This window comes from Mus pahari, chromosome 10, assembly GCF_900095145.1.
Source record: "Mus pahari chromosome 10, PAHARI_EIJ_v1.1, whole genome shotgun sequence".
In the NCBI taxonomy this organism is placed as follows: domain Eukaryota; kingdom Metazoa; phylum Chordata; class Mammalia; order Rodentia; family Muridae; genus Mus; species Mus pahari.
Genome location: NC_034599.1, coordinates 107,098,747 through 107,126,397, shown reverse-complemented (window position 1 = coordinate 107,126,397; position 27,651 = coordinate 107,098,747). Strand labels below are relative to the sequence as shown.

The window sequence follows — 27,651 nt, the reverse complement described above, 5'->3', positions numbered from 1 at the left end:
CCTGCAGAAAGCTTCCAATGTTGCCCTGCCTGACACTCTAATGCCAGGAAGAGGTGGCACCACGACACATGCGCTCAGGTGTTCTCATGTCTCTGAGCCTTATTTGCCTCCCTTGACCCCAAGATGCAGGAATCAGACTAATAAAAATAAACAGGACGACATCTGCAACCCAGTCACCTTGGAACCCATTCTTTCTCAGGATAATTAGGTTATAAAAAGGACCTGTTCTTCACTTCCTTAGAAAATCCACCTGGTGTTAGAGAGTGCTGAAGACAGGCTGTTGGAAAAGAGGGAGCAGCAGGAAACCCCTGTAGTTAAAATGCATTGCACAGGCACTTGGGGGACAGACAGTCACAGGTCCTGCTTTTACCTCAGCCTATGATTGTGCTTTTTAATTGTTCCCGTAAGGACTTAGTGAGCAACGAAATCTAAGAACATAAATCTCAAATTTCCCATGAAATTTATCAAAACTAGCTATTTCTGCCTATTTTTCCCTCATGATAAGTCAGTATTCACTTGCCCAAAATACTAGCCAAAATTTAAGATGATCTAACAATTTTGGGGAGAATAAGAAGATAGATACCACTTTTCTGTCTTTGCATAGCATCTGCTAGCTATAAACAGATTTTGGTGTTAATAATGAAAATTATTTTACATCTAAAAGGCACAATTGTCCATGCCTGTGAGTTTCTGAGTAGAATATGAACCTTGACTTAAAAGATTCGTATTGAAAGTATTTCCATGCAGACATCTGTATATAAGATGAAGATTTCCTGCTAAGTGGTAGAGATCAATGATGTTCCCCTGATAACACAAACACAAGACAACACCCACTCAAAAAACAAAAAACAAAACAAAACAAAAAAAAACCCAAGCCCAAACATGCACAACAACTGACCCAAAACATTGAAAAAATACCTTCATTTTTGTCAGGTGATGATGAACCTAAAGTACAGAACAAGAACTCAGTATGTGGCTTGTGGCTTTTCGAATCAGCTTTGAATGTATCCACTGCTCATTTCCTAACTGTAATATAAGAGACACATTCACCCTAGCCGAACACAATAGGGAAGACTCAGGAGCAGTACATACGCTGGGACTGAGACACCATTTTTGTCCGGCTTCTCCCTCTAGAGTCAGTCTTGGCATTTCCCACAGCAACAAGCGGTGTAGAAAGCTTGCCTCTCACCCGACCTGAGGAACAAATATTTACACAATTAAAACACTTCCTATATTAGTATTTAGTATTAAGAAAGGGGACTTCCACTGTTTTCAAATATTTTTAAATTCTGAAGGCAGCCATTATTTATGTTTCTCTTAAGGAGTTTACTTTCTAAGATGGCATCTCACCTAAGCTTATCTGGAATTCCTTGGCTTAGGAAATTCTCCTGCCTTACCTTCCAAGTATCTGGGACTACAACCTATATATCACCAAAACCAGGTATATACTTCTTTAAACATGTTCTACATAAGAGTAAAATCGCCAGGCATGGTGGCACACACCTTTGATCCTAGAACTTGGGAGGCAGAGGCAGGAGGATATCTTTGAGTTCTAGACCAGCCCTTTCTACATGAGACCCTCAAAAGATAACACAAAATTAAAAAACAAACAAAAAAAAGTTTCTGTTTCTAGAAAACTAGGACTGTTTTCAAATACCTGCCATAGCTTTAGAGATAAACAAAACTAAACAATCCTCTTGATGGACAGTGTACTTCTGAAGAGACTGAAGCAGAGCTGCCATCAGCCAAGTCACCTTTTTTTAAATCTCTCTTATTCCTAGATCCTTCCTTTCACCTCTACCTCCATCTCATCCCCGCTGTAAAACCACACTACAAATATTTTCACTGTATTTCCAGAGGTTTTGGTTTTGTTCATTTTTAGTTAGAAGTATGGGGCAGGATCTCTGGTCCTGCTGGAACTCACACTGTAGACCAGGCTGGCCTTGAACACACTGAGATATGCCTGATTAAAGGTGCTTGCTACCCAAGCAGGCCCTTTCTAGAGCACTTGCACTAACGCATCTGCATGAGCTGCCAATAGTAAAGATAAGGGACGGTCACACCCCACCGCTAGGTACTCTGGGGCTCTCCAGCAACACTCAAGCACATCACACCATGTTGAACACATAAGAAAAAAAAGTATTTAGAATCTTTGTAAATTAAGAGGTACAATTTTAGGGAATCCCAAAATAGTGACTAATTTGACCATCCTGATTCGAAAAGCAGGTGCTGAAGAGGAGGGCTGGATTTGAGCATGAGGACTGGGTGAGGTCAGAGGAGCCGTGGGAGCTGGGAGTGAAGCAGAGGCAGACGCCAAGAGAGCATCACCAGCAAGGCCCCAGGAGCCCACACTGCAGAGCCCTGGGCTTTAGGAGTCTGCTCTGGGCAGGTCATAATTTCCTCATAACTGAAGAACAGTGCAGAGAAACTGAATAAAGACTTCACCTATATTCTAGTCACATACTAATAATGCTTTAAGTTCAAAGTACTGAAGTAAGCTGCCATTCATTCAGTATCAGAACTAAGATTTTTAGAGTAATACAATTTTAACTTAACACTATTTCAAGCATACCACAGTTAATATAAAAACAAAAACAATTACATGCATTTGGTTTTATACTCAAGAAAATGTTGTTCATGTTAAACTTAAGAAAAAAAATTGTGTTAAAAAAAAAGGATTTAATGAGATTTATCCTTCAGGAAAGATAAATATAAAAACTGAATTCTTTTTATTTCTACAAACTCAGAAGGACCATTACTTTTAATGTCAACTGACTCAGGAGAGTCTATGTAGCAAGCAGTTATACTCTTAAACTCAACTTGAATCAGAGACCAATTCTGTAGTCACTGATTCAAAATTTAAAAGATACATTTCAAAATAGATGAAATAAAAGTTTTTAATGTCCAATGATAAAGCAGTGTTCCTAAGAAGCAGAAATAACCTGGCATTAACTTTTTTAAAAAAGAAAAAAAATTTTGTTGTCATTACTGGGAAAAATGGAATTATATACTAGATGTTATTAAATATGTTAAGCAATAATGTTTTTCTAGAATGAGATGATCCAGGATATAAAGCAAAACTACATGATGAAGAATAAGAAAACAATTTTACACACAATGAACACAACCAAATATAGAATACAAAAGCTACCACAGCTGGCAAATGAGAAGGGTCTGCAGGTAAATTAGCCTGTTTTAGTTTCAATGCATACTACTAATGAAACTGTGAGGTGGAGGGTCTGTGTTACTAACAAAGTATTTACTTCTTACCATCATCAGATGCTGTTCCTAAATAAGAGAAATAAAACAGTATTTCAACAAATTCTGAAAATGCTACCTTACAGTCCCCTCCCCGCAAGATTCATCTGCAAAGGTGAAAGCAGAATATAGCTTTAGTCAGATAGGATTTAGCTTTGAAAACATTTAAATGAGAAAAAAAATCATCTGACATTCACAATTCATACCAAAAAAAGTTAAAGTCAGAAAACTAAAAATAGCAAAATTTTTAAATTTTGGAAGGGTAGAAGAAACCCGAGAAATCAATTACTTAAGAACAAATTAACTCTGATTACTTTTCCTTGCAAATAAAGGTTTATAATAGACTCATCTAAAGCAGAACTATATTCTGTTCATTTTCAAAAGGTAGCCCATAAAGGAACCAGAGAGAAACATAAATCAAATCCATGATCTTGGCTGCACTTGCACAACATTTTTGTCAGAGCACAGACAAATCCAAGGATCTAACTGCAGCACTCAGTTGTTGTGTGACCACAAAGTGTGTGAAGTCTACGGAAAATGAGCAAGTATGAAAGCCACTGGAACTCACACCCACTGGGGCAGTGACACACAGACAGTGACACTGTCAAATGAAGGGTTGAACACAGGAAGTAACACATCAGATACCAGAGGACACCTCAGAAAGGGCTTTAACTATGACCCAAACAGAAAAACACTGATTGATAAGTGAAAATTTTCCTAAGTGCTCCAGCACTATAAAGGTTCAAGGATATCTAAGAGTTCAGAAAGAAATCCCCTCCTCCTGATGGCTGTCGTTTCCATTCAAAGGTCTTAATTATGAAATACTTTAAAATGGAAATATTAAAAAATAGTTCCTAATCTGAGATTAAATAAAGCTTCCATTTCATTAAAATAGAAAAAAATTGAGGTAAATTTGTAGTGTTTATGTAATAATTAAGAGAAAAGGTGTTTTGCTTCCATTTCTTTTCTTTAAACACATTCTTTAAGGAAGCTTAGCCCTCCAGCTGACACCGTGAGCCCTGCCAGGGAGAAGAACGCCAGGATGGCTCTCTCTCTCTCTCTCTCTCTCTCTCTCTCTCTCTCTCTCTCTCTCTCTCTCTCTCGTGTCTGACAGAAGAGTCAGATCTGTAACTAGACCAAAGCACCCACACAAGCTGCAATAATTTGAATATTGGAATCTAAAAGGCAAAGCTGAAACTTCAGTTTAAATTAAATGTTAGTTTCAAATCTCAGCGCTTGCAACTTGCAATCGATTTTAAATAAGCCTGTGAACTCAGAGCCACCGTCCCTGTCCCCTCCAGTTGGTAACTAACACGTTAAAACAGAGACTTAAGAGATTCCTTTCTTCCTTCTGAATCCAGTGTTGTAAAAAGAAATAAGAAATTAAAAATACAAGGCCTATTTTTCAGGGTTCATATGAACTACTTTCAGTAACTGACTTAATTTCCAAACAAAACCAAACAAAACTAAACAAAACAAGGAAATCCAAAGTGGATAAAAGCAACTCAAAATCCAAGCTGGAGTCCTGCAGCCATTTCACACGAAGTTCTTGATAAATAGATAGCATAAAAGAATCAACAAGGGCCCAGTAGAAATGTGGAAAAGAATTATAAAAGTCTTACCATCCATCTTGTCAGAAGTATCCTCTTTGATGAAAGAGCAAGCAAAGAACAGAGGAAAACTTAGTATAGTAGAAAAAAGACTTCATAATCCATATATATATATGTTTTTTTTTTTTTTAAGAGAATTGGCTTGTACAGGTTCACTTTGCCATCTGGCTTCTCACAGACACCATCTTTCCTTTGAACTTTCAGCTCCTATAATCACACATCTGGGTAAAAACCTGTCTCTGTACCACAAGTTCCTAGAGAAAACCCACACAGCTTGTGATCAGGTGGTTCCACTGAAGACCGGGCCTTTAATATCTGTCACAAGAAAGTTAGCATAGTAGGACTGGCAATGCTATTGATTTTGAGGCCCACGTGTCACAATCCTCCTGTCCCAGTCTCCAGAGTGCTGCAGTCACAGCTCTGCGTCACCATGTGTGATTGCTGTTGCTCTTCTGAAGGTCCTGTGTGCAACGCAGGCCTCTGCTAACTCAGCTCTGAATGCCCCCATCCCCCATCTCCCCATGATAACAAGGTTCTATGACAGCAGAGGATCTCCACTGCTATAGCAATCTGCATGAACCATCTGCAAGCAGTATGATTTGTGGTGAGCATCAACTTTCTTCTGGGTGTCTGGAATTCTGATAATTGTGGCTTGCTGAAAAAGCAAAGAGCCAATATGACCAGCCCCGTCTCCCTACTCCACCCCTGGACTAGAAGTCTTAAATGAGCTTCCCTGGCAGAAACACTGGTTGACATGCTGTAGCATTTCATAGCAGAGGAAGGAGTCTTTCTTCCTAAGCCTAGCTCTGAGGCTGAGAACTATAAAGCAAACATTAGGCCTCCCAGGCTTTCTCCCTACCAGCCTTCCACTCTAATAAACCTCATCCATAAGCTCAAAATTGTGGCCAAGTCTAACAGTGTCCCTTCTCTTGTACTCAAGACTATTCAAACCCTTTAGTCACTTCTTGGACCAAGAATTCTCAGGCAGACAATTCTAATTCTAATGACTACACTCTTGTGAATACCTACCTCGTACTGCAAGTACCATGTGTGACTCAACTCCCTGCCCTCCATTTCCTCTTATGCTGGCTCAGGAAACTGTTGCCCTCTCACAGCAAGGCTGCCTCCCAGCTCTGCTCACTGCAGGCCACTCCTCACAGCTTCTGCAGGAGCTGCACCAGCCCGCTCTCTTCATCCTTGCACTACTTTCTTCTCAAGCTAACTAACTACCTTGATGTACGAAGATCTTAAAACAAGGAGGGGGAGGAAAGTGCCAGGGCTGAGAGGAGCTACAGAGCTTTTTCATTTTCTTCTTGGCCATTGGGCATGGCAAATTTAGATTCCAACACCAATTTCTTCCACAACTAATCAAAAATTGACTTTTATCTAACCGACCTTACTAAAATCATTTGTTTTCTTTTCCATGCAGGCAGTTCCATAAACTCCCTACTAAGAATACTTATGTATGCTAGGTAAGTATTTTATCATGAGCTATACCTCTGTAGTGGCTATTCCTGGTTGTCAACTTGACTATATTTGTAATGAACTACAATCCAGAATTGGAAGGTTCACCAGTGACCCTAATCTGGAGGCTGGGAGATAGAAATTTCTGATTTAGATCTTGGGCACAGTGGCTGTGGATTCCAGAATATTAAGACAGAGAGATCTCTGAGTTCAAGGGATTAAAGGTGTGGTAGTCTGGCTCTCGCTCTTTCGCCTTCTTGCCCCTTGGGACTCAGCAACTGCTTGAACTTTCATTCACAGCTACTACTGAACCATTGTTGGGATTTGGACTGCAGACTGTAAGTCATCAATAAATTCCTTTACTATATAGAGACTATCCGTAAGTTCTGTGGCTCTAGAGAACCCTGACTAATACAACCTCCAATATAAACACACACACACACACACACACAAACACACACACACTGGCCATTCTGTATGACACTAACTTTCCTCTACAAAATTTAACAGGTAAATTTCAAAACACACAGACCACCTCTGTGCCACAGAATTCAGTGCTTTAAAAAAAAAAAACAAAAAAAGCAAAAAAAGCAAATTAGCCAGTGGCAACTGCAATAGAGAGTGTGTGAAATTTAATGTTACCTTTTCTTTCTATACCCATTTCATCTCAACTGTTTCCTAAACATTTGAGTTTGAGGTCTCGTAGCAAGTTCAACTCAAAATGAATGAAAAGTCAACAAATCTTTAGCCTCTTATTTCTCAGCAGCATACAAATAAACTGAAAAAAAAAAAAAAGTGCAGAATTTCCAGATCCTCAGTACTTAGCAGGAAACCTGTGAAAAACTGAATACAGGAAGTGTTTGAAAAAAAAAATGATATACTCATTCTGAATTCTCTAAGTTCAGACATGATAAACAAGGTTCAATACAGAAGAAAGCAGAGGCCACCAATCACGTGTCTAGGGCTGAAGGAGGTCTCTCGAGGACAGAGGTTGGGTGTGTGCTGCCATGCCCAGCTTTTAGATAAGTGTGCAAATGGTGGTGTGCTGCACTTTCTTTTCTTTTCTTTTCTTTTCTTTTCTTTCCTTTTTTTTTTTTTTAAAGATTTATTTATTATATGTAAGTACACTGTAGCTTTCTTCAGAAACTCCAGAAGAGGGCATCAGATCTCATTATGGATGATTGTGAGCCACCATGTGGTTGCTGGGATTTGAACTGAGGACCTTCAGAAGAGCAGTCGGTGCTCTTAACCACTGAGCCATCTCTCCAGTCCTAAGTGCTCAAATCTTAACTCATATCCTTATGCTTGTATAGAAAGTGCTTTTATATACTGAAAGCCATCTTCAAACTCCTGTTCTTATGTCCTTTTATTTTTATTGAAACAGTGTCTCCTTATGGAGCCCTGGCTGGCTCAGAACTTAAAGAGATCCATCTGCTTCCCCAGTACTGAGATTAAAGGCATGCAACAATACACCTGACTCCACCTCCTTTTTCTTCCTTTTCTTTCTCCTCTCTTCACCTTCTCTGTTTTCGTTGGGTTACCAGTTCTTTTTACTTCACTTCATTAGGCTGACAGAGCCCTCCTTGCCAAGCCCTCACAGCTTTGCCCAGGCTGAGGCCTTTTAGTCTCTACACAGGGAGGGCATCTACTACTCTCTCTAGATTACAGAACCTAAAGGGTGCTGAGCCTAGAGTTTCCATACTTTGTATGGATCTTAAGGGTGCCACAGTTTCTCCACTCAGATATCTGCAGTCAGGAACCTCTGTGGCATGGAAAGAATATGTATGTACCATTAGAACACCACACTATGATATTGCGAAAAAGAGCACAAGCTCATATTCAGTAAATAATGCACAGTCAGAGTAGTTTGACCAAAGACACTCAGACTGAAAGGGCATAAAACAGGAGATTACATTCTGAAGTAAAGGTTGATTTTTATTTTTTTGGTATTATTACTTAATTACTCAATTATTGGGTCAAAGTGTGTGTCTGTCTGTCTGTCCCTATCTATATGTGCTATAGGTCTCTCCTTTGATCAGGATGAACTTTTACCTGCGGTATCTTGCAGGTCTTGGATCCAAACTCCAAACCTTTAACAAAGCTTCAGGTATTAAATTGCCATTCAGAAATCTTGTCCATTCGTGAACTCACTCAGCGCTATGACAAGGTCCTGTTCATCAGGCTCCATCACTCTCCCACTTTCCTGTATATTCATAGACCTTTCACTTCCATTTGTTTGACCACAATTAAAACCCAACATTTGTTCTGGTGTTTACAGGCAAATTTGATATGCATTTTATTTTTACGGGCTATTTATAATATTTTTAGCAGTTTTTTTGTGGAATGTGGCAAAAATTGCCTCCAAGTTTATATTTTCATTATCTTAAATTAAGGCTATAATTTATTTAGATTTAGAAATTTTTTTCAGTGATGTGAGGTTAGATGAATTCTTATCTGTTAGGTTTCCAATGAATTGTCTTACGATTTTGTTCAAGATTCTGGTCATCTGGGATGTACTGTACCACGGTGTTTAAGAGGTTGTAACTTATAAAAACTGTGAAATACCTTTTCAACAGCACACACTGACTGATCTATGCTTACTTCATCATTCTCAAACACTGCCATTCTAGCACTCACCAAAACCCTGCCCAAATCTCTATGCCCTTTATTTTATGCAGTAACCGATCTGGTTAGTGTTCTACACTACAACCATGAGGCAGAAAACAGAAGTGTGCATCAGAGTCACAACATGGACAACCAGCCTTAAACTGTTAAAAAATACAGAAAAAAAAAAAAAAAGCCCAACTCTGAACAGCATTTGGAATGTAGACCTAAGCTGTGATTAGACCCAGAAGCCCTTCTCCCCAAAGGGAAAGGGATTGAAATAAGACCAAGGAAAGAGCAGCTGTTTACAAAACCCGTGCCTCCCGTCAGTAAACCCCCCCCCCCCGTAGGTGTGTCTTTAATGCAGTTATGAAAATTCTATAGGCAACCATGGGATCAAGAACAGTATGTCTGATCAGGATGAAGAGGAAGACAATGGAGACAAGCAGAGGTCAGTACCAAGGTCACTGCAAACAAGCACGAATGGACCAGAAGTGAGTATGGCATTTCATTTCACCACTGAGAGGATGGGAAGAGGGAAGTGAGCAGTCTTACCTAGTGATGCATAGGAGCCTGGATTCAGGGCACCTGCACCTAAACGCCCACTTCGCACCGCCTGCCCAGCGGCATGATGGGCCTTGGCACCAGCTGCCGCATTCACATCAATGTCACTTCGAGAACGCTGCAGGCTTCCTGGAAGGGGGCTGGCTTTGCTGCCTCCCACAGATACTACAGAAGACAAGTTATATATGTTATTTTAATGGCTGCAAACAAAACAAAGACACATGAACTCAAATCCATCACAAACTCGTCATCTGTGGCAACACACAGTCCACAAGGCAGCAGTGGCCAAGTGGACAGCACCGTAACATCACCTTAAAATCAGAATTCTCAGTTTCAGTTATAATAAAACAGTTTTCTCCAGCAATTTTGAATAGTTCTTTGCTTCTTTTTCTCATGGAAAAAATTAACAGGTCTATTTGGTAACAGAAGATATATGTTTAAGACTGATTTATGGAAATAAAACACTAAAATATATGAGCATATTATTATTATTTACTATTAGAAAATGCAAGAAAAGTTAGTCTAGGTATTGGGATTCTGCAACATTAGTGCAGCTTTGTTACTCTTAGGAAGTCTGAGCCAAGTCATTCAACTGAAACTTAGCTTCCGTTTATAATAGCGTTTGAGCTACCTGAGTAACAGTTGTGAAGTTAACTGAGTGGATCCTAACCAGCATTTTAAAGCAGTGAAACACAAGAAACACAGTGGATCACTAAAATATAAGCTACTTCCCAAAGCCTTGACTTCTATTCGCCTCCAGATCCAAGGTGTGTCCCCACAATTTGTGGCACTATGTCATGAAAATATTTTCTTACTGTGGATCACTTCAAACCACTTTAAATGCTACTGCTTGGAGACAAAATTGGCTGTAACTCTTACTCCAAGAAGTAATTACCTCTTCCAGCTACCGTCGAAGGATTTGCTGTTGACCATTTAGAAGAAAAAGGACGACTGGAAGGTAAAAAGAAATGTTTTTAGTAACAAGACTTGGTTGACCACTCTGGTAAGAATGAAATAGCAGCTGTCAAGAAAATTGAGGCATTTTTTCTTAAAAACAGTTGTTTTCAAGAACTGCCAATAAGGCAAAAGTAATTGGCAATGAACAAATGGAGACCAGGTTACATTATTGACCCTGCTCGCTCTTCAGCACATAGGCAATGTCAGCACCATCGGTCACTCGCACCCTCAAGTACTTCACTTAGAAGAAAGAGACAGCACGGTTCCCACTAGCATGCAGGCAGCCCGGCACACCAGGTCTTGTCGCATGTGCTTCCTCCAATGTTATGTTGTGGAAATGCACTACCTGCTGCATCAATTATTTTATGATATCAATAATCGCTCAGAAGTCAAGTTTTTCCACACACTTATATACAGAAACAAAATGAGACTCATTAACCCTAACCGCAGAGCAAAGAAATTACCAACCACCAGGTTACCACTTTTTCAAGGTCTTAGTAGACACAAACTACCCAAGTGAAGGAGTTAGGGAGAGGAAGACATGCACTTCCAAGTGTATGGCCTTACTTGAGACTTTCTTGTGAGCTAGATGAAGACCTGTCTGACTGTGGAAGAGAAGCTACACTTCCAGAACTCTTTAAGTAAGTTTGAAGACTTTTCTGATATGATGGCTCAAGGGAGTTGTACAATGTCTCAGCTTCACCAGGAAAGTGGTTTCTAAGGCCCATGTATGTCCTGTAAAGAAAGGAAAGGACATCAGTGACAGCGGGTCCTAACTACAGGAACACAAACACACATTTAATGCAGTATCCATGTTGGGTAGAAACTGACTGAACCAATTCCAGTGGAAAAAATGCAGGTTTTGAAAAAAACAGACCTCAGTTCACAGTCTGGTTGTGGCCACTTATAACTCATGTGTCCCCGAGAGACTCCCCATCTCAAACTCCAGATGCACCTTGAAGAATTATCTTCAGAATTAACAAGTTAAAAATAGCCTAGTGTGGTGGCATGTCTTCAATACCAGTGCTCAGGAAGCAGAGGGAGTTGGACCTCTGTAAGTTCAAGGCTAACCTGCTCTACATATTAAATTCCAGGTTAGCCAAGACTAAGAGTAAGAATCTGTGGAGTACCAAGAGCCTTACTGAGTATCAGACACATAATATCTACTCGATAAACTCGGGTTTCTTGTTGACAGTGAAAGCTGACTACTCTGATGGCCCAGGTCACAACTACAAGTAGCTTATTCCATGTCTAGCACAGGGTTAGTGGATAAAATGCACTTCAATTTTGCTAGAGTTAGTCAAACAGAGTAATTGGGAAATTGGTAATAGAATCACCTCTCAACATAATTCCTTAAAAGAAACACAATACCTTAAATATGTTTAATTACACTGTCACAAAAATATAGTACAAACTTACTTCCTTGCCTCCACTCTGGCTTCAGCATCAGCATCGTGAATGCCCTTCTTAATAGTTTCAACCAAAACAGCTGCATGTCTACACAATAAAGGCATCTTTACATTAATACTTCATACTGCATCTCACCACATACAATAGTTATTCCTATATAATACACATCTACCCCAAAGGAGAGGGAAAAGTGAAAGATTATTTAGTGAAATAATTAGTTAAGACTGTAACATCCCCACCCCACTTCCCCTTAAAGGCAGTGTTGCCATATAGTCCAGGATGGTCTTGAACTCACAATCTTCCTTCATCAGCCTCTAAGGTACTGTGCAATACCACACCTAACATCCTTTTCTCTCCTTTCTTACTGAGATGAATCTTTCTATGCAGCCTGGCCAACCTGACTTATGTTATATCCTCACAAGCTGGGGCTGCAGGTATGCCCTGATCAAAGATTAGAGGATTTTCTAATAGTCTTCCCTGCTCAGCTCACCCACATTCTGCTTTCTTCTGATACTTCAGAGACTATAAATCTGGAAGTAAGTATTTTTATAGAATCCTGACAACAGGTAAATAAATATGCAATATTTAAATTTAAAAATTATAAAATTGATGGTGGAAAATGCCTGTAAGGCGGGCTCCTTACTATCCTACAGCTGTGGAAAATGATTTGCTACAAGTTTGATCTAACCCAGGGGTTCTCAACGTTCCTAATGCTGCAACCCTTTAATACAGTTCCTGGTATTGTGGTGATCCTCAACTATAAATTATTTTGTTGCTACTTCATAACTGTTATTTTGCTATTGTTATGAATCTTAATGTAAATATCTGATATGTAGCCCTTTGAAAGGGTTGTTTGACCACCAAATGGGTCAGGACTCAAGTTGAAAACAACTGATCTAACCAATCAATAAAATAGTAGCTGCCAAAAAACAAACAAAAAATGAAATATTTTGTGGCTATGTTTAAAAAAAATTTCAATAAAAAAAAAATAGACCTATAAGGTCTGTAGAGATGGCTTAGCAGTTAAGAGCACATACTGTTATTGCAGGTGTCTGGAGTTTGACCCCAGCTCCCACACTAGGCAACTCATAGCTACCTATAACTCCAGCCTCAGGGGATTTGACACCTTTGGTTTCCTAGGGTACCTACACCCCCATACCTATACATATAATTTCTTAAACTAAAAATAAATGTGGGGAATTCAATTAAAAATAGAAATCAGCAATATATTCACTAAAAATGTAGGTTAATGCTGATGCTTCAAAACTGAAAAATGGCATGAAACAGTACATACACGTGTAGCCCTATAAAGAGCCAACGGGCTGGTCACACTTTCCTTCATCTCAAAATCACAACAGATGCTGTCCAGTGACACATCTCAGCTAGTGTGGAGAAATAGTCCCACAACTTTCTCTTCAAAATAATTTTCTTACTTTAAACAAGAAGCCCTTTCCAAGACTGCAGCTTGCCTCATATGTGCTTGGTAAAATGTTACCCAACACAATATGAAGGTTCATCCATAACCTAGTCTACTTAAGGGGCTGTCACCCAACACATCAAACCTGAATACACAGGAGGAGCACAGCATCCCAGCTCAAAGGAAGACAAACAAGGACAAGCATCTCTAGACAAATGAGACACAGTATAAAAACACCACACTCTGCATGCCTGCTGCCGGGAGGAGACTCTTTATGCTGTTTGTATGGGTGGGTGCCTACCTTTCCAGTGAATGAGTCTGCCATTCTTGCAGCAGCAAATCTAAAAATTCAAATGAACGTCTGAAAAATAAGTGTTAAATTACAATTAAACACACTGATAAATATTCACTTTCTTTCACAATACTTCATTTTGCCTCTGAATTAAACACACAAGACTTATTTTCAGATTATCTTAATTAGAAAAACAAAAACAAATTTAAAGGATTTAACTATTATTATGCTAGATAGTTTAAAGGAAGTTTGAAGTCTATAATTTAACTTCAAAATATTTGTTAAATATGAAGTGTTTATGATGGAGACCAGAGAGAGGGAGGCACATATAAAAGTGGAAGGTGAGAACAGACTCTTTAAAGCAGTCAGCGGAATTCATACGTGCTAATGTAGTCCCAACGTATATCACACACTTAAGGGAATATGCAGTGATAAGTACATAATAGTGCAGAACTTTTGCTTCTATTTTAAATACGGGCACACAGAATATTAAAGCAAAGACAGATGTATTTTCTCCTAAATCTCTAATTTGTTCTTCAGTTGTAAGATTTGGGAAAATAAGCTGTTAGCCAGATTTCACCTATGGGATCTTATTTCTGACTCCTGAGATTTCAAAGAGGTGACTACATAACTGTTCTAAAATTTTTAAATCACATAAAGGACAGAATGGTGTATTCAGCCATTGTCCAATGACAAAATGCTGTGCAAAATGCATTGTTCTCCAACATGCAATGTACAAATACCAAATGTAAAGACACAGTACTTTCCTTACACTCACTGTAGCCTTGATTCTCCAGTGTTAGACAAGTGCTCTACCAGTGATGTACACCATTAGCCTTTAGGTCCTAATCACTGATGGTAATACATTTTGAAGAAATCAAGCTAGATATGGTGGTGCATAGCCTAAAATCTTTGTACTTGAGAACCAAAGGCAGAACAATTCTAAGGTCAAGGCCAGCCTGGCTATATTTCAAGACCTTCTGTCAAGTGAAATGACTGCTTCCAAAGAGCACGATGAGAAAGAAAGGGAAGAACAATGTTAATTTATCCATTTCCTGTCTTCTACACACAAATTATGAACTCTTAATGTTCAATCTGCAATCCCTGGGGTGAACTCATCAGACTCATAACTTACATACATACTGAGATACACAACAGTGAAACTTGTGGGTTTCTAGCTATTTCTAACTATACTTTGGAGAACAAGGCAACCAGTGAACTAAATAAGCCACAGCTTAAGTGAGAAACCTGAGTGCACACAGCAGTTGCTCCATTCACTTGCCCTTAAATGGGATGTGGTTTAAAAAGCTTGTATGGCTAGAGAGATGGGTGAGCAAGTATGAGTGCTCACAACCAGCCTGATATTTTGAATCCCAGGATACACACAGTTGAAAAAAAGAACTGATTCTTGAAAGTTGTCTTCTGACTTCTACGAATCTACTATGGGGCATACACACTCACTCAGGAGTAAACAAATTTGAAAAAAATATATCATGGTTTTAATGGAAAAGGTAATATTAAGAAGTTGTAACTAATTGTTACACTAAACTAAGAATTAAATGAATTATCTAATTTATACTAAAAACCCTTTCCCCCTAAAACTTACCTCCTCACAGGAACTGACTTTGATGTGCAGTTGCTTGTTATTAAAGGAATAAGTCTGGGTACATGGGTATGCTGAAAAAGATATTTTAGAAAAGCTTGAGGCGCTGAGCATGACATGGTGTGATTTTGTTGTCTTAACACTTAAGGGATTAGCCATGGGACAGCCAGGAAAAAAGCTGTAAATCAGATCTAAACTGACCCAAATTCCCTTAATTATAAGTAATAATGGTGATGGGATAGTTTTTAGGAGCATGTTCTCCAATTTCTAAATCTTATGCTTTTCTTTAGTGAAGTAAGTAATAAAGTACTTATTATAAATACAGAACTCAAGCATAAATATGTATCACTTTGTTGTGGCTATACTCACTTTTCTCATTCTTTATTTAGCCATTAAGCACCGTTTCTGGTATTTAGGAAATGATAGCGTCGTTATCTCTGCGTACCCAGTCCCCACACTAAGTGTGTGCTGCTCTTGTCAATGCCCACAGCATCTACAGCCACAAACACAAGTGCACACACCCACCTATACATATGCATGATATTCCATATTCACATGAGCATACTTTGTAGGCTCTTGTATTACTTACATGTTCTATAATAACTGCATTATTGTGAGAAAAATAATTTAAAAGTAATTTTCTTTCCGTTAGAGGTAAAAACAACAATAATATGACTTAATAAAGAACATGTGTGGGGAGGGAGTCTGTAAGAAACCTACCCGAATAATAAATCTGATTGCTGCACATCCAGAAGTCGCCATGACTTTGGCACTATTGGGGACAAGATTAAAAAGCGTAGGGACGATGGCTTCAGCGCCGTGATCAAATTTGTTTCCCAAAACCGTTGAAAGGTGACTACAAAGGAACACAAAAACTACTTTAATATTAAATGCAGAAAAGATTTATTTATTTATTTTGAGAAAGAGTTTTATATGCTAATGCTAGCCTCAAATTTGGGATGTAGCCAAGGATGGTTTTGAACTTCTGATCCTCCTGCCTCTACCTTCCAAGTACTGCTACTAGAGGTATGTACCACATGCCTGGCTGATGAAGTACCAGAATGCAAAGCCAGGCTGGGTTTTAGCCATGCTTCTGCCATGAGCCACATCCCCACCCTCCAGGTACTATACAGTCTTTTTTCCAATTAATAACGGGCAGTCCAAAGACAAAATCTGACATTTTATCTATCCCTGTGTAGAGACGTGAAGATCACATGCTATGTGATCCCAAAATAGATTTATTCATTCTGAGTAAATATTAAGTAAAATATTACTCTGATTGCGGGTCTGCATAAGATATTTCCATTTTGATGCCCCAACAACCTAAAGTTAAAAATGTTTAACTCTTTTAAAGTTTCAAATCTTACCCAAAAATGTTACCTATTTTGATTAATTGTCTGGTTGCTTTTTTTTGGAAGGGTAGGAGTCACAAATATTCTGGTATTATCGATGGGGCTGGATTTAAGTATCCACAACAAAAATACAACTCTGGTATCTCCTAAAATTCACTAATTTGTATTGAACATTTGTATTTCCTTTCCACATTTGTAATTACACAACTTTCTTCTCCCTCCCCCTCTCCACCTCCACGTGCACATGTGCAAATGTAAGTGTAGCATATGGATGACGATTCAGTAGTCATCCTCAGGAATGCCATCCACTCTCCCTCATTAACACGGGATCACCAACTAGGCTGCACTCTGGCTGGCTGGCCAGAGTCTGGGACTCTTCCTGTCTCTCTCTCCCTCCAGTGCTGAGATTAGAAGGGCACACTGAAAACCCCAAAGCTTGCACAGCAAGCAGCTTACCCACCGAGCTGCCCTCTGAACCTTGAGTAGCTTCAGTTAAACACTTAGAAAAGATGTCATAATTACTGACAGCTTTGACAATTTTGTGATATTTGTCAATTTCAACATATACAGAATCTTTACTAGATTAATGTTTTATTTTTTAAGAGATAAGGTCTTAATGTAGCCCATTCAGGCCTTGAACTCACTCATAGCCAAGGATGATCTTGAACTCTAGACCCTCCTATTTCCACCTGCCAAGTGCTGGAATTATAGACATGTTATCACTGCACTAAGCAGTTTTCTATCGTAGTTGAAACACGTGGTTTTGCCAAAAATTTAGGTTCTTGATTCAGAGAGGTACTCCAGACTTAGACCTATGTCCTAGTGTTCAGTTACAGAGTCAGTTTCCCAACCTCTCGGTCCCTCAAGTTTGTCTTCCACTGAGAAGTGTGAGCTCTGTTCCAGTGGGCAGGTGATCACATGGGAATCGACTTTAAGAAGCTTGCTGAAAGAGGTGAGACCTACAGCGGGAGGTTCACTACAGATCCTGTACAGTGGCTTTCCTGGTGTCTCTACAGAATGAACTAGGCACTAACAAAGATTCCGGGAAAGTCAGATTTGAACGTTTTCCTGAATGAGCCCTGGGAATCAGGGTTTGCCTCAGTATTGGGATCAGCGGTTTTCTCTGCTCCTCAGGACATTGTAGCTTTCATGTGAACAGTCGGTACTAAGCTAGTATTTGGACGACACGATTTCTATTGCTCTTTGGCTGTGTGTGTCTTCTCCGCTGCCCTAGACACTTGGCTATCCTGCTTTCTGACACTTGCTCTTTATATTCCTAGTTCAGTGAGGAGACTATGCCTTGCAGTGTGTAGGCCCCTACACCTATCCCTAAGGCAGTGGCAGGTCAGTACAACTACTCTGTTAGGTTGTATTTTTGTTGTTTTTGTTTTAAAGATTTATTTGCTTATATGAGTACACTGTAGCTGTCTTCAGACAAGCCAGAAGAGGACATCAGATCCCATTACAGATGATTTAGAGCCACCAACTGGTTGCGGCGAATTGAACTCAAGACTTCTGGAAGAGTAGCCAGTGCTTTTAACCACTGAGTCATCTCTCCAGTCTGTTAATTTGTAGTTTTAAAGTATCCCAGCTTTGCCTTCAGCATACATTGCCTGCAAAAAGCTATTTACTTACTCTCCAGTTTTCCTAGTCCAAGTATATTTTGGTTTTTCTTCTTTTTAAAACTTGGTTAATTTCTTTCTTTCTTTTTCTTTTTTTGGTTTTTCCAGACAGGGTTTCTCTGTGCAGTCCTGGCTGTCCTGGAACCCACAGGCCCAGGCTGGCCCCAAACCCAAAAACCCCGCCTGCCTCTGCCTCCCAAGTGCTGGGATTAAGGGAGTGTGCCACCACTGCCTGGCTAAAACTTAGTTATTTTCTTATTTTGTGTAGTTATAAGTGCAATGGCATACGGGCTAAGTCAGAGGACAGCAGACATGGACACATTAGTTCTCTCCTACCTTTTTTAATCCAGGGAACTGAATACAGGCTGCTAAGCTTGGCAACAGGTGCTCTCAGCCACTGAACCATCTTATTGGCTCTGAACTATATTTTAAGGTTACATTTATTAATTCATTTTGTTTGCTTTATTGAAGATACAGCATCACTTTGCTATACTGGTTTCGCCTGGCAACCTTACTAGCATCCCTTGATTATAAGACATCCACAGAGTCCCCTGCACAGGATAATTACATCACCTGGCACTTCCTGCCTTTTCTTGAAATCCTCATAATTTTTATATCTCCCTTCTTCCCTTAGGACAGTAACACAATAGTAATTAGAAGATGTACTGCAGGTACCTCTGGGTTCCCTGTCTTCAAAAGATTCATTGATATCCATCTATGAAACAGCACTCAGTAGTAAATAGGATTTCAGGCAAAGACGATACACAAATAGATTTTGATAAATTAACGGTGTTATGACTCTAATTTGCTAAGATATCAGAAATGGAGTACTCAACAGCCAAATTAGGAAAGAGAAAAATAAGTATAGCCAATTCCAGACCCATTCATTTTTTTCCCTATACATTTTATAGTTGGCATAACAATTATGGAAGATGTCTCTTTATCTACTGCTAGGGTCTCAATCCATAGTCTCAGACATGCTAAGCAGGTACTTTATCACAGTGCCACAATCTCAGCAAAAGAAACATTTTAAAAAATAACAAAATAAAAAGGAAGAAAGAAAATAGAAATAATTGAATCTATATGTATAATATAATTATTTTGAGGTTCATATCAGCTTCTTTGGGGGTGATCCTGCTACTGCTTTACTTAATGAACTCTGATTTAATGAGTTCTACATTCATTCATAAAAAAAAATAATAATAGCACTCCATATATGGAGGTACAACTCTTTCATCCTAGCACTTGGGAAAGTTGAAGAAGGCAGGTTTCTGCTTAGTTTACATGGTGAGTTCCCAAACAGCCAGAGCTACACAATAAGACCCTGTGTCAAAAACAGACACCTCTGCCCCAGAGAGACACACTTACGCAACAGTGATGCAAGCTTCCCTGACCACCTGGGATCTGAGGTCCTTAGCTGACAGCTTAAGCGCTCCATCCAACAAACGTAAGTGCTGGAAAAAGCAATCATACTGTGCAGCTCCAGCAACAAGCAGTGATCTGATTTTCTTAAGCTAGAAGAGACATTTCATTATTGATATAAGAGCTGAGAGTCTACAAAGAAGTCATCCAAATTACATCATCTAGACATCTAAAGGTTTTTCTTTACAATTAACTGTATGAGTTTCATTAAATTTACATAACGAACTTCAGAAATTTTCGTCACATTGAATGCACCAAGTAAATAAACACACAAATCAATACAAAGCTTTCTGGGAAGCAGAGTTATAAGCTTAGGTACATGCAGAACAGATACATGTTCACATAAAAAAGAAAATTTACATTTTTCTAATCATTCTTTTCCAAAGTACAGAAAAATATAATAAACATTGAAATTTACCATTTTAAACTACTTAGTTGGTGACATTTAAGTACATTTACAACATTGGACAACCATTACCATTACCTATGCTTTTCCTTCTCCTTTCCATGCTCTGTGTGTGTGTATGTTTACGCTCAAACCCAAGGTCTCATACATGCTAAGCAAGTACAACACAATCAATACATAAGAGATGAAAATAAAGAGAGAAAAAGAAAAACTAATAATAAATTGATAAAGTAAATATATAAAACTATTTTCAGCTGCACTACTGACAAGGAAGCCAAAGCTGGAAGAAAATATCATCTGTATATTGGACAGGCAAAAACCTTACACACTTGATAGAATACACTACACCAGAGAGAAAATAAATGCTCACAAAAAAGTTTGAGTAAATTTGTGAAGGACTAAAACCTTTATTATCTACAGAAATAAAGCTGCATGTACACTTTACCAAGAACCCACATGTAAGTACTCTAGCCTATGGAAACAATTGTTACAGGATGTGCAAAGGTTTGGGATTCAGTTCAGTGATGGAATACTTATTAACACTGTATCAAGGGAAAAGTGGCAGAAGGACATGTACTATATCATTAAAGCTGAGCCTGATGGAGACTGACTTAATCCCATACTCAGCAGAGAGAGGTAGGCCAATCTCTCTCTCTCTCTCTCTCTCTCTCTCTCTCTCTCTCTCTCTCTCTCTCAGAAGCTGTCATTGTCAAATGAGAATGAGTTTAATGAGTTACACATACATATATCAAACTAAAGAATGTATGTACACATCAACCAGCATCCAGTAAATATCAGAGCAATCAATACATGCTTAACATGTATAACCAGGAATATTGTATAGGTACAATTTGTTAAAAAAAGAGCAAGGGATTAAGCATTGCTTAGTTTAAATAAAAGGAGTGGAGGGTATTATGTTGATTTGAATGCATAGAGAAAATGTCATACTCCAAAAAACATTCAGACTAATTACTTCTGAATGACTACTTTCAAAGGAAAACAAAAAACCTTCAGGTTCAAGTTCATGTCTTTTATTTTAATCTGTGATGTTTCTCCGTAAGTAATCAACGAAAAAGTTGTTTTATTTTTTAAATTGTGATTTATGTGTGATGTACAACTTTAAAAGTAAATAAAAAATCATATTTAAACAAATTCACAGCACTATTTTCTGTGTTAAGAACAATATATTAAACATTCAAAAATACAGACTTCTAAACATAGAGATGGAAAACCACCTGTAATGCATAATATCAAAAAAGCACTATTTGTCAGGAATATACATTAGCCAGACTGGAGGCTTTCAGAGCACAGGCATCTTCAAGTCAGCTCCTTCCTGGCCTTGGGGATACTGAGGTATTCACTGTCATCTGACAAAATTGGTATCACACAATGTGAAATACAATATAGAACTGATGTCAACACAAACATTATTTTAACATTCATCTAATACTTTCCTCAAGAAATCTACTGCAAATAAACCATTCCTAGCTCAAGGATGGCCAAATATTTTGTAAATAATTCAACCACATTTACTATATTTAAGAGTCAGATGAATAGACACACTGCAGCGAAATTATGTCAATGTTGAACAAATGCTGAGCCCACAGGAGAAGCCAATCTCTTCTCTTGCAAGACCTCATGATGCAGGGTGCACTAACAATGGTGCTGATAAGCAGCTAGGTGACTTCAGAGAGGCCAGGCCAGAGCTCTCTCAACCTCACAGGCTACCAGGCTGTGGACACGCACTGATGTGATCAGAAAAAAACAGAAGAAGAAAAGACGACCTAAAGCCGATAATGCCTATTACAGCCATATTTCCCACAGAGAATGTTACCCATCAGATTTTAGTTCATGACCACTCAGCCTGTATCACAGCTCAAGTTCTGAACAGGAGTGCTGCTAAGAGGACAGGGATAAGGTCATGAGAAAACTTACCGCATTGGCACGCTGGTCCCAGTCATGTTTGTCATCTGACAAAATTTCTCTGATCTTATTTAATGTCTCTTCAAGTTCTCGACTAGAATAGATCTTAAAAGAAAATATTGAAAATTAACGAAATTAAGAAATTAACAAAATTTATTGCTGTAAATTACATAAAATGATGCACCAGTGTTTGAAATAGTGTTTTAATACAGAAAGGCCATTTCACACCCTAGCTACCCTTTCAGTGGAGACGGTGACAGACAGTAGATGCCCCAACAGCTATCCTTTCAGCCCTCTTTGCTCCTTGTCTCCGCAAGGACAACCTCAAACATGCTTCTAGAATGCTTCCAATGGAGCAAAACTTCATTTATACAATATTATGAAATATTGTTAAAAAGACATGCTTTAGTTTTATAAAACTATTTGAAAAAAGGGCTAGTGCCAGAATAGACTAAGCATATAACTCACCTGGCTACACTGTGTCTCTAAAAGGGGGAAAACAAAATTCAATTAAAATGTTGTGCTTTGGCAACATTTTATAATAAATATATTATATTTATAATATATAACAAATATAATATATCTATTATAAACAACACATCTAATTGTAGTACAAGGTGCTATCTAGGAAGACAATGTAAAGACCTTCTCTAAACCATGAAAGAGGGGAACAGTAACTCAAAAATTCACTCTAGTAACTCCACAATTTTTCAAGCCCTCTATCCCTGGGCTCCTCATGTGTCTCCTTGGTATACAAAGAACATTGGGTTAGGAATCTGTTGTAGAATGATCTCTTGGTTTCTAACTTCTCTAGCTGACTGAAAGATAGTTTCCACATAAAGAACTGGAAGATCAAGTGTTAAGGGAAATTGTGATTGTGATTATAATTTTAGACATGTTGTGTTTGAGATGTCTCTGAGGCCCCTAAAAGAAAATGATTTTAATGCTCAGCAGAGTTCTGGTTTAGAGGTAAAATTATATATAATCAATATTCAGGTACTAGATAAAGCCATGTTGTTGAAGTCATGAAGCAACAAAATGCAAGTAGGAAGATAGGGTCCGGAAGTAACCCTTCATTATCTATAATATTTAATTGACCAAATAAAGAAGGATTCATTTGTAAAGGAAATGGATATGAAATAGACTAATAGTAGGGGAGTAAGGTGGAAAACACTGCTTTACAACTATTACAACAGAACTGTAAATGAAGAAAACAATTAGGTCAGTTGCTTTGGGTACTGTGAGGATGGTAAGTGATTAGAAACTAGAAAAATATAAGGAAGTGAATGTAGGTACAGAGAAGGGGAGATGCAAACATACACCCTAACAAAGAAACTATTTGGAATTGATAGCTGTTGGGACAGCTTTCTTTACACACACACACACACTCACACACTCAGAGAGAGAGAGAGAGAGAGAGAGAGAGAGAGAGAGAGAGAGAGAGAGAGAGACTTCTCGATGTTTACATTTTATTTTACGTGTAGGAATGTTTTGCCTGCACATCTGTACATGCACCACATGCATGCATGGTGCCTGTGAAGATCAGAAGCTGTTGTTAGATACCCTCGACCTGGAATTAAGGGTAGTTGCGAGCCATCACAGTTGCTAGGAATCCAACCTGGGTCCTCTGCAAGAGAAGCAAATGCTCTTAACTGTGGAGCCACCTCTCGAGTCCCCAAATCAACTTGAGACTGACACTGGGTATGTCACCACATGCCAGGGCAGCACTTGTGCTTAGGAGGAATAGCTGTTCAACACAAAATGAATTCCATGCTTTTGTGTGTGCTTTTGTTTTTTTGTTTGTTTTGTTTTTAGTGAGAGTAAAAGAATAGAAAGTTGGGGCTGGTGAGATGGCTCAGTGGGTAAGAGCACCCGACTGCTCTTCCAAAGGTCTGGAGTTCAAATCCCAGCAACCACATGGTGGCTCACAACCATCCGTAACAAGATCTGACTCCCACTTCTGGAGTATCTGAGGACAACTACAGTGTACTTACATATAATAAATAAATAAATCTAAAAAAAAAAAAAAAAAATTCTTTAAAAAAAAAGAAAAGCCGGGCGTGGTGGCGCACCCCTTTAATCCCAGCACTCGGGAGGCAGAGGCAGGCGGATTTCTGAGTTCGAGGCCAGCCTGGTCTACAAAGTGAGTTCCAGGGCTAAACAGAGAAACCCTGTCTCGAAAAACCAAAAAAAAAAAAAAAAAAAAAAATTTTAAGATAGGATGTCTCTGTGTAGCAGAGACAGGTTATCCTAGACTGACTTTGTAGACCAGGTGGACCTTGAACTCACAAAGACCTGTCTGCATCTGCCTCCCAAATGTTAGATTAAAGGCGTGTGCCACCATGCCTGGCATGAAAAAAAATTTTAAATAGCATCATTAAAGAAAAAGTATCAAATACACACAGCTCCACAGGAAAGGATATGGACCTAAAAAAGAGCAGTGTTTGGAAGACATGCAGTCATTTTTTCCCCAACTTCTGGGGATCACGTCCGGGACCTTGTGATGCTAGGCAAGCACCCAGCTACTAAACTACACTTCTCACTCAGTTTTTCATTTGTGCAACTGGTTTCTTCCTTTTACCACGTGGGTCCCAGGGATCAACTTCAGGTTGGAAGCTTTGGTGGGAAGCTCCTTTATCCAGCAAGCCATCTTACTAGCCCACTTCTTGAACGCTGGAGGCACTAGCTCTGGGTGAGGACGGGCCATGGCCTGTGATCCCAGGGCAGCCTTCTGACGGCTGCAGAAAACAAGAACTTCCAAAAGAGAATGGGCATGACCTAACAGCACAGATGGTGGACGGATGAGCACTTGGGCTATGTGGTAAGGGCTGTTGCTCTGTAACTGCCTTTCTGCAGAAGCACTTTCTGGGCTATGGAACAGAAAATTTGTTTAGAAATATCCATAACTGTGCTTTTGCAAAAGAAGTCTTTAAAAATCAAAACTATAAAATTTCAATGCATAGTGAACAATGTTCCTACCAAAAACTATAGTATCATAGCCTGGGCGAGAAGCAAAGCACAGGTCAGTGGAAAGATAAATACTAAGGGTACCTGTGCCCTGGAGCAGCAACAGCAGAGAACCATGCAAAAGCATGCAGTATGTGAGGTAATCTAAAACCATATAGGATATTGCTGTTGCCTCACAGAGGTTGAAGGGAAGACACCGTTGCTGAAAACCCAGCACACAGGATCTAGACAGAGGACTGCGATAAATCAAGCTGGATAGAACCTGAAAGCCTCCTTCCTGTGCTCTGGCTTCCACAGTGCTAGAAAGTACTATGTAAGCCATCAAGGAAGGGATCCAATTGATTCTAGACACTGTGATACCTATGAATCAGAACACTGACCAGCTAAGCAAATACCTAAAGGTGCAACCATAGTAACCCAAATCTTAGTGGTACCCAACAGTTGTCAGATTGGACTTAACGAATACTCAACAGGAGGGAAAACATGCCACCTACTCTGAACTGAGGTCAAGGATCTCAAAAAGAGAACCACTACTGCCATCTTACCACATAATTTCTAACTGTAGTCTAAAGCTTATGCTTGTATGCACAGGTTAAGTGTAGCTCTCCTTCTCATCAAAGAAGCTTCTCTTTATAGCAAATGGTGCCCATTACAGAAAACACAACTGGGGCGAGAGCTGGCTCAGTAGTGAACAACACTTGCTGCTCTTGCAGAGGCCCTGGGTTCACTATCCAGGACCCACATGGTGGCTCACAACCATCTGTAACTCCAACCCCAAGGGATTCAACACCTTCTTCTGACCCAGCATACATGTGCTGGGCATACATACAAACAGACAAAACACTGATACATATAAAATAATCAAATAAATCTTGAGAGGGAGGGAGAGAGGGAAGGAGAGAAGGACGGAGGAAGAGAGGGAGAGTAGAAGGAGGGAATGGGAGAAAGAGAAGGCCAGCACACAACTGAACACAATGGGAAGCCCAGTCCCAGTGGATATGTCTTCAATACAACTCTGGTACCTAAGGTTCAGGGGATATTTCAGAAGAGGACTGGAAAGACAGTACGAGCCAGAGGACTGGAGAGTCTGCTGTGAAAGAGCTGCCCAAACAATGACAGCATCAACAGACAAGCTAACACAGAACAAGGAAGTTCACTCAAAGACTACAGGTAACTAGTAACTGCTGAGAGAGGGGGAGTTAGCCTCTCCAAGAGCAGAGCCCCATTACTGGCTATCCAATAAAAGTGGTCAGCCCAAAGTCATATACACATAATCAACAAGAAAGGACTCAAAGCTGTTCACCTCTGTATAGGTGACAATAATAAAAAAAGAAGTCACCGATTTGAGAAGGTTCTGGAGAATATGGAAGGGATTGGAGGGAGGAAAGCAAAGAAGGGAGGTTTACTATATATTAATTTTAAAATAAATTAAATAAAAATAAAAGAAGAAAGAAAAAAGCATATCAACATTTATGGTGTAGAAATAGCATGCATATGCTTACCACTGACACTGGCAAATTTAATCATCACAACATCCTTGACTGTACACTTAACAATTCCCAAGTTAAGATGTTTTTACAGACAGTGCGGCTAATCCCTAGGTAATGGTGGGCAGATGCTCTGAATAGCACAAGAAACAGGCCAGAGGGCAAGGCCTCACACAGCAGGGCAGGGCAGTGAGGACAGCAACTCACCACCAGCTAAGCCAGAGGTCAAGGAAAGGAAGCTCTACTTTTATAATAGCATGGGGATGGAAGAGGCAGACTCTCCAGAAGCAGTAATGCTTCTGCAACAGGTGGTTGGGAAGCCTGTTCTCCTTCCTGAGGCTGGGCAGCCCATAGCTTCAGTGATTCTGTAAGGATCCATTCTGATAGAACATACTGAACAATGACCAATGATCAAGTCCAGACAAGCTTCACAACTGTTCCTAGAACACTAACCATTCCTTTATATGACAACCCTACAACATATACAGAGAGAGGGAAGTATCTTAAGAGAAAAATCCATTTCAAATACACTCAAATCAGAAGCATTTTAAAAGCTTTCCTGTAACTTTTTAAGACCTTAAATAGCTTAAGGACAACTTTTCCTCTGAGAGCACCTATTAGCTCACACAGTGTAAGGCCGTGTGCAAAGAAAGCTCTAGAACCTTTCAAGACAGCACTCAACAGGGACATCCATGACAGAGCAGCATTCTGACAGCAGGAAGGACAGTCAGACTATGAACAAATGAACATTTTCACTTCTCCCTTTCCCTCACCACTTCCCTCCCTCCCATTTTTCAGGAAGGAAGGAAGGAAGGAAGGAAGGAAGGAAGGAAGGAAGGAAGGAAGGAAGGAAGGAAGGAAATTTTCGTATAGGGAACAAGCATTTTCCCCCAGCAAAAAGCTCTTTAAAATGAATTGCCTAATCATACCTTTCTTAGAAGTGATATAATCAGCCTATACAGCAAAACTGAGTGAAACACATGAACCACAGCTATGCAATTCTATACATATGACACCCTAAAGAAGCTCCTATAAAAGCCTGGTATATTGGTGCCTGCAATCCCAGTACACTTGGGAGTTGGAGGCAGAAGGATCAGGAATTCAAGATGATATTGAAGTACTTGATATTTGTTTTGTTTAAACAAAACAAAAACATCTTACAAATACATACATTTAAAAATCTTATAAAGAGCATGCCTTTAAGCCGGGCGTGGTGGCGCACACCTTTAATCCCAGCACTCGGGAGGCAGAGGCAGGCGGATTTCTGAGTTCGAGGCCAGCCTGGTCTACAGA

At 39.4% G+C, this 27,651-nt stretch overlaps 1 protein-coding gene across 34 annotated transcripts in view; it reads right to left on the bottom strand.

Annotated features, from left to right (window-relative positions):
* Clasp2 (cytoplasmic linker associated protein 2) overlaps positions 1–27,651 on the bottom strand; it is a 187,584-nt gene that overhangs the window by 58,597 nt on the left and 101,336 nt on the right. For 15 of the 34 annotated variants that reach the window (XM_029543103.1, XM_029543108.1, XM_029543105.1 and 12 more), the window contains 12 exons: positions 21,917–22,009; positions 19,522–19,667; positions 15,900–16,035; positions 15,183–15,253; positions 13,586–13,645; positions 11,877–11,954; positions 11,025–11,192; positions 10,396–10,451; positions 9,492–9,665; positions 4,881–4,904; positions 3,271–3,288; positions 1,093–1,194 (listed from right to left, as the gene is read on the bottom strand). In XM_029543103.1, coding sequence (XP_029398963.1) covers positions 1,093–1,194; positions 3,271–3,288; positions 4,881–4,904; positions 9,492–9,665; positions 10,396–10,451; positions 11,025–11,192; positions 11,877–11,954; positions 13,586–13,645; positions 15,183–15,253; positions 15,900–16,035; positions 19,522–19,667; positions 21,917–22,009 — 1,126 coding nt within the window. Of the gene's footprint in view, positions 1–918; positions 946–1,092; positions 1,195–3,270; positions 3,289–4,880; positions 4,905–9,491; positions 9,666–10,395; positions 10,452–11,024; positions 11,193–11,876; positions 11,955–13,585; positions 13,646–15,182; positions 15,254–15,899; positions 16,036–19,521; positions 19,668–21,916; positions 22,010–27,651 lie in introns of all 34 variants that reach the window. The other 19 variants (XM_029543096.1, XM_029543102.1, XM_029543097.1 and 16 more) reach the window with 5 other exon arrangements.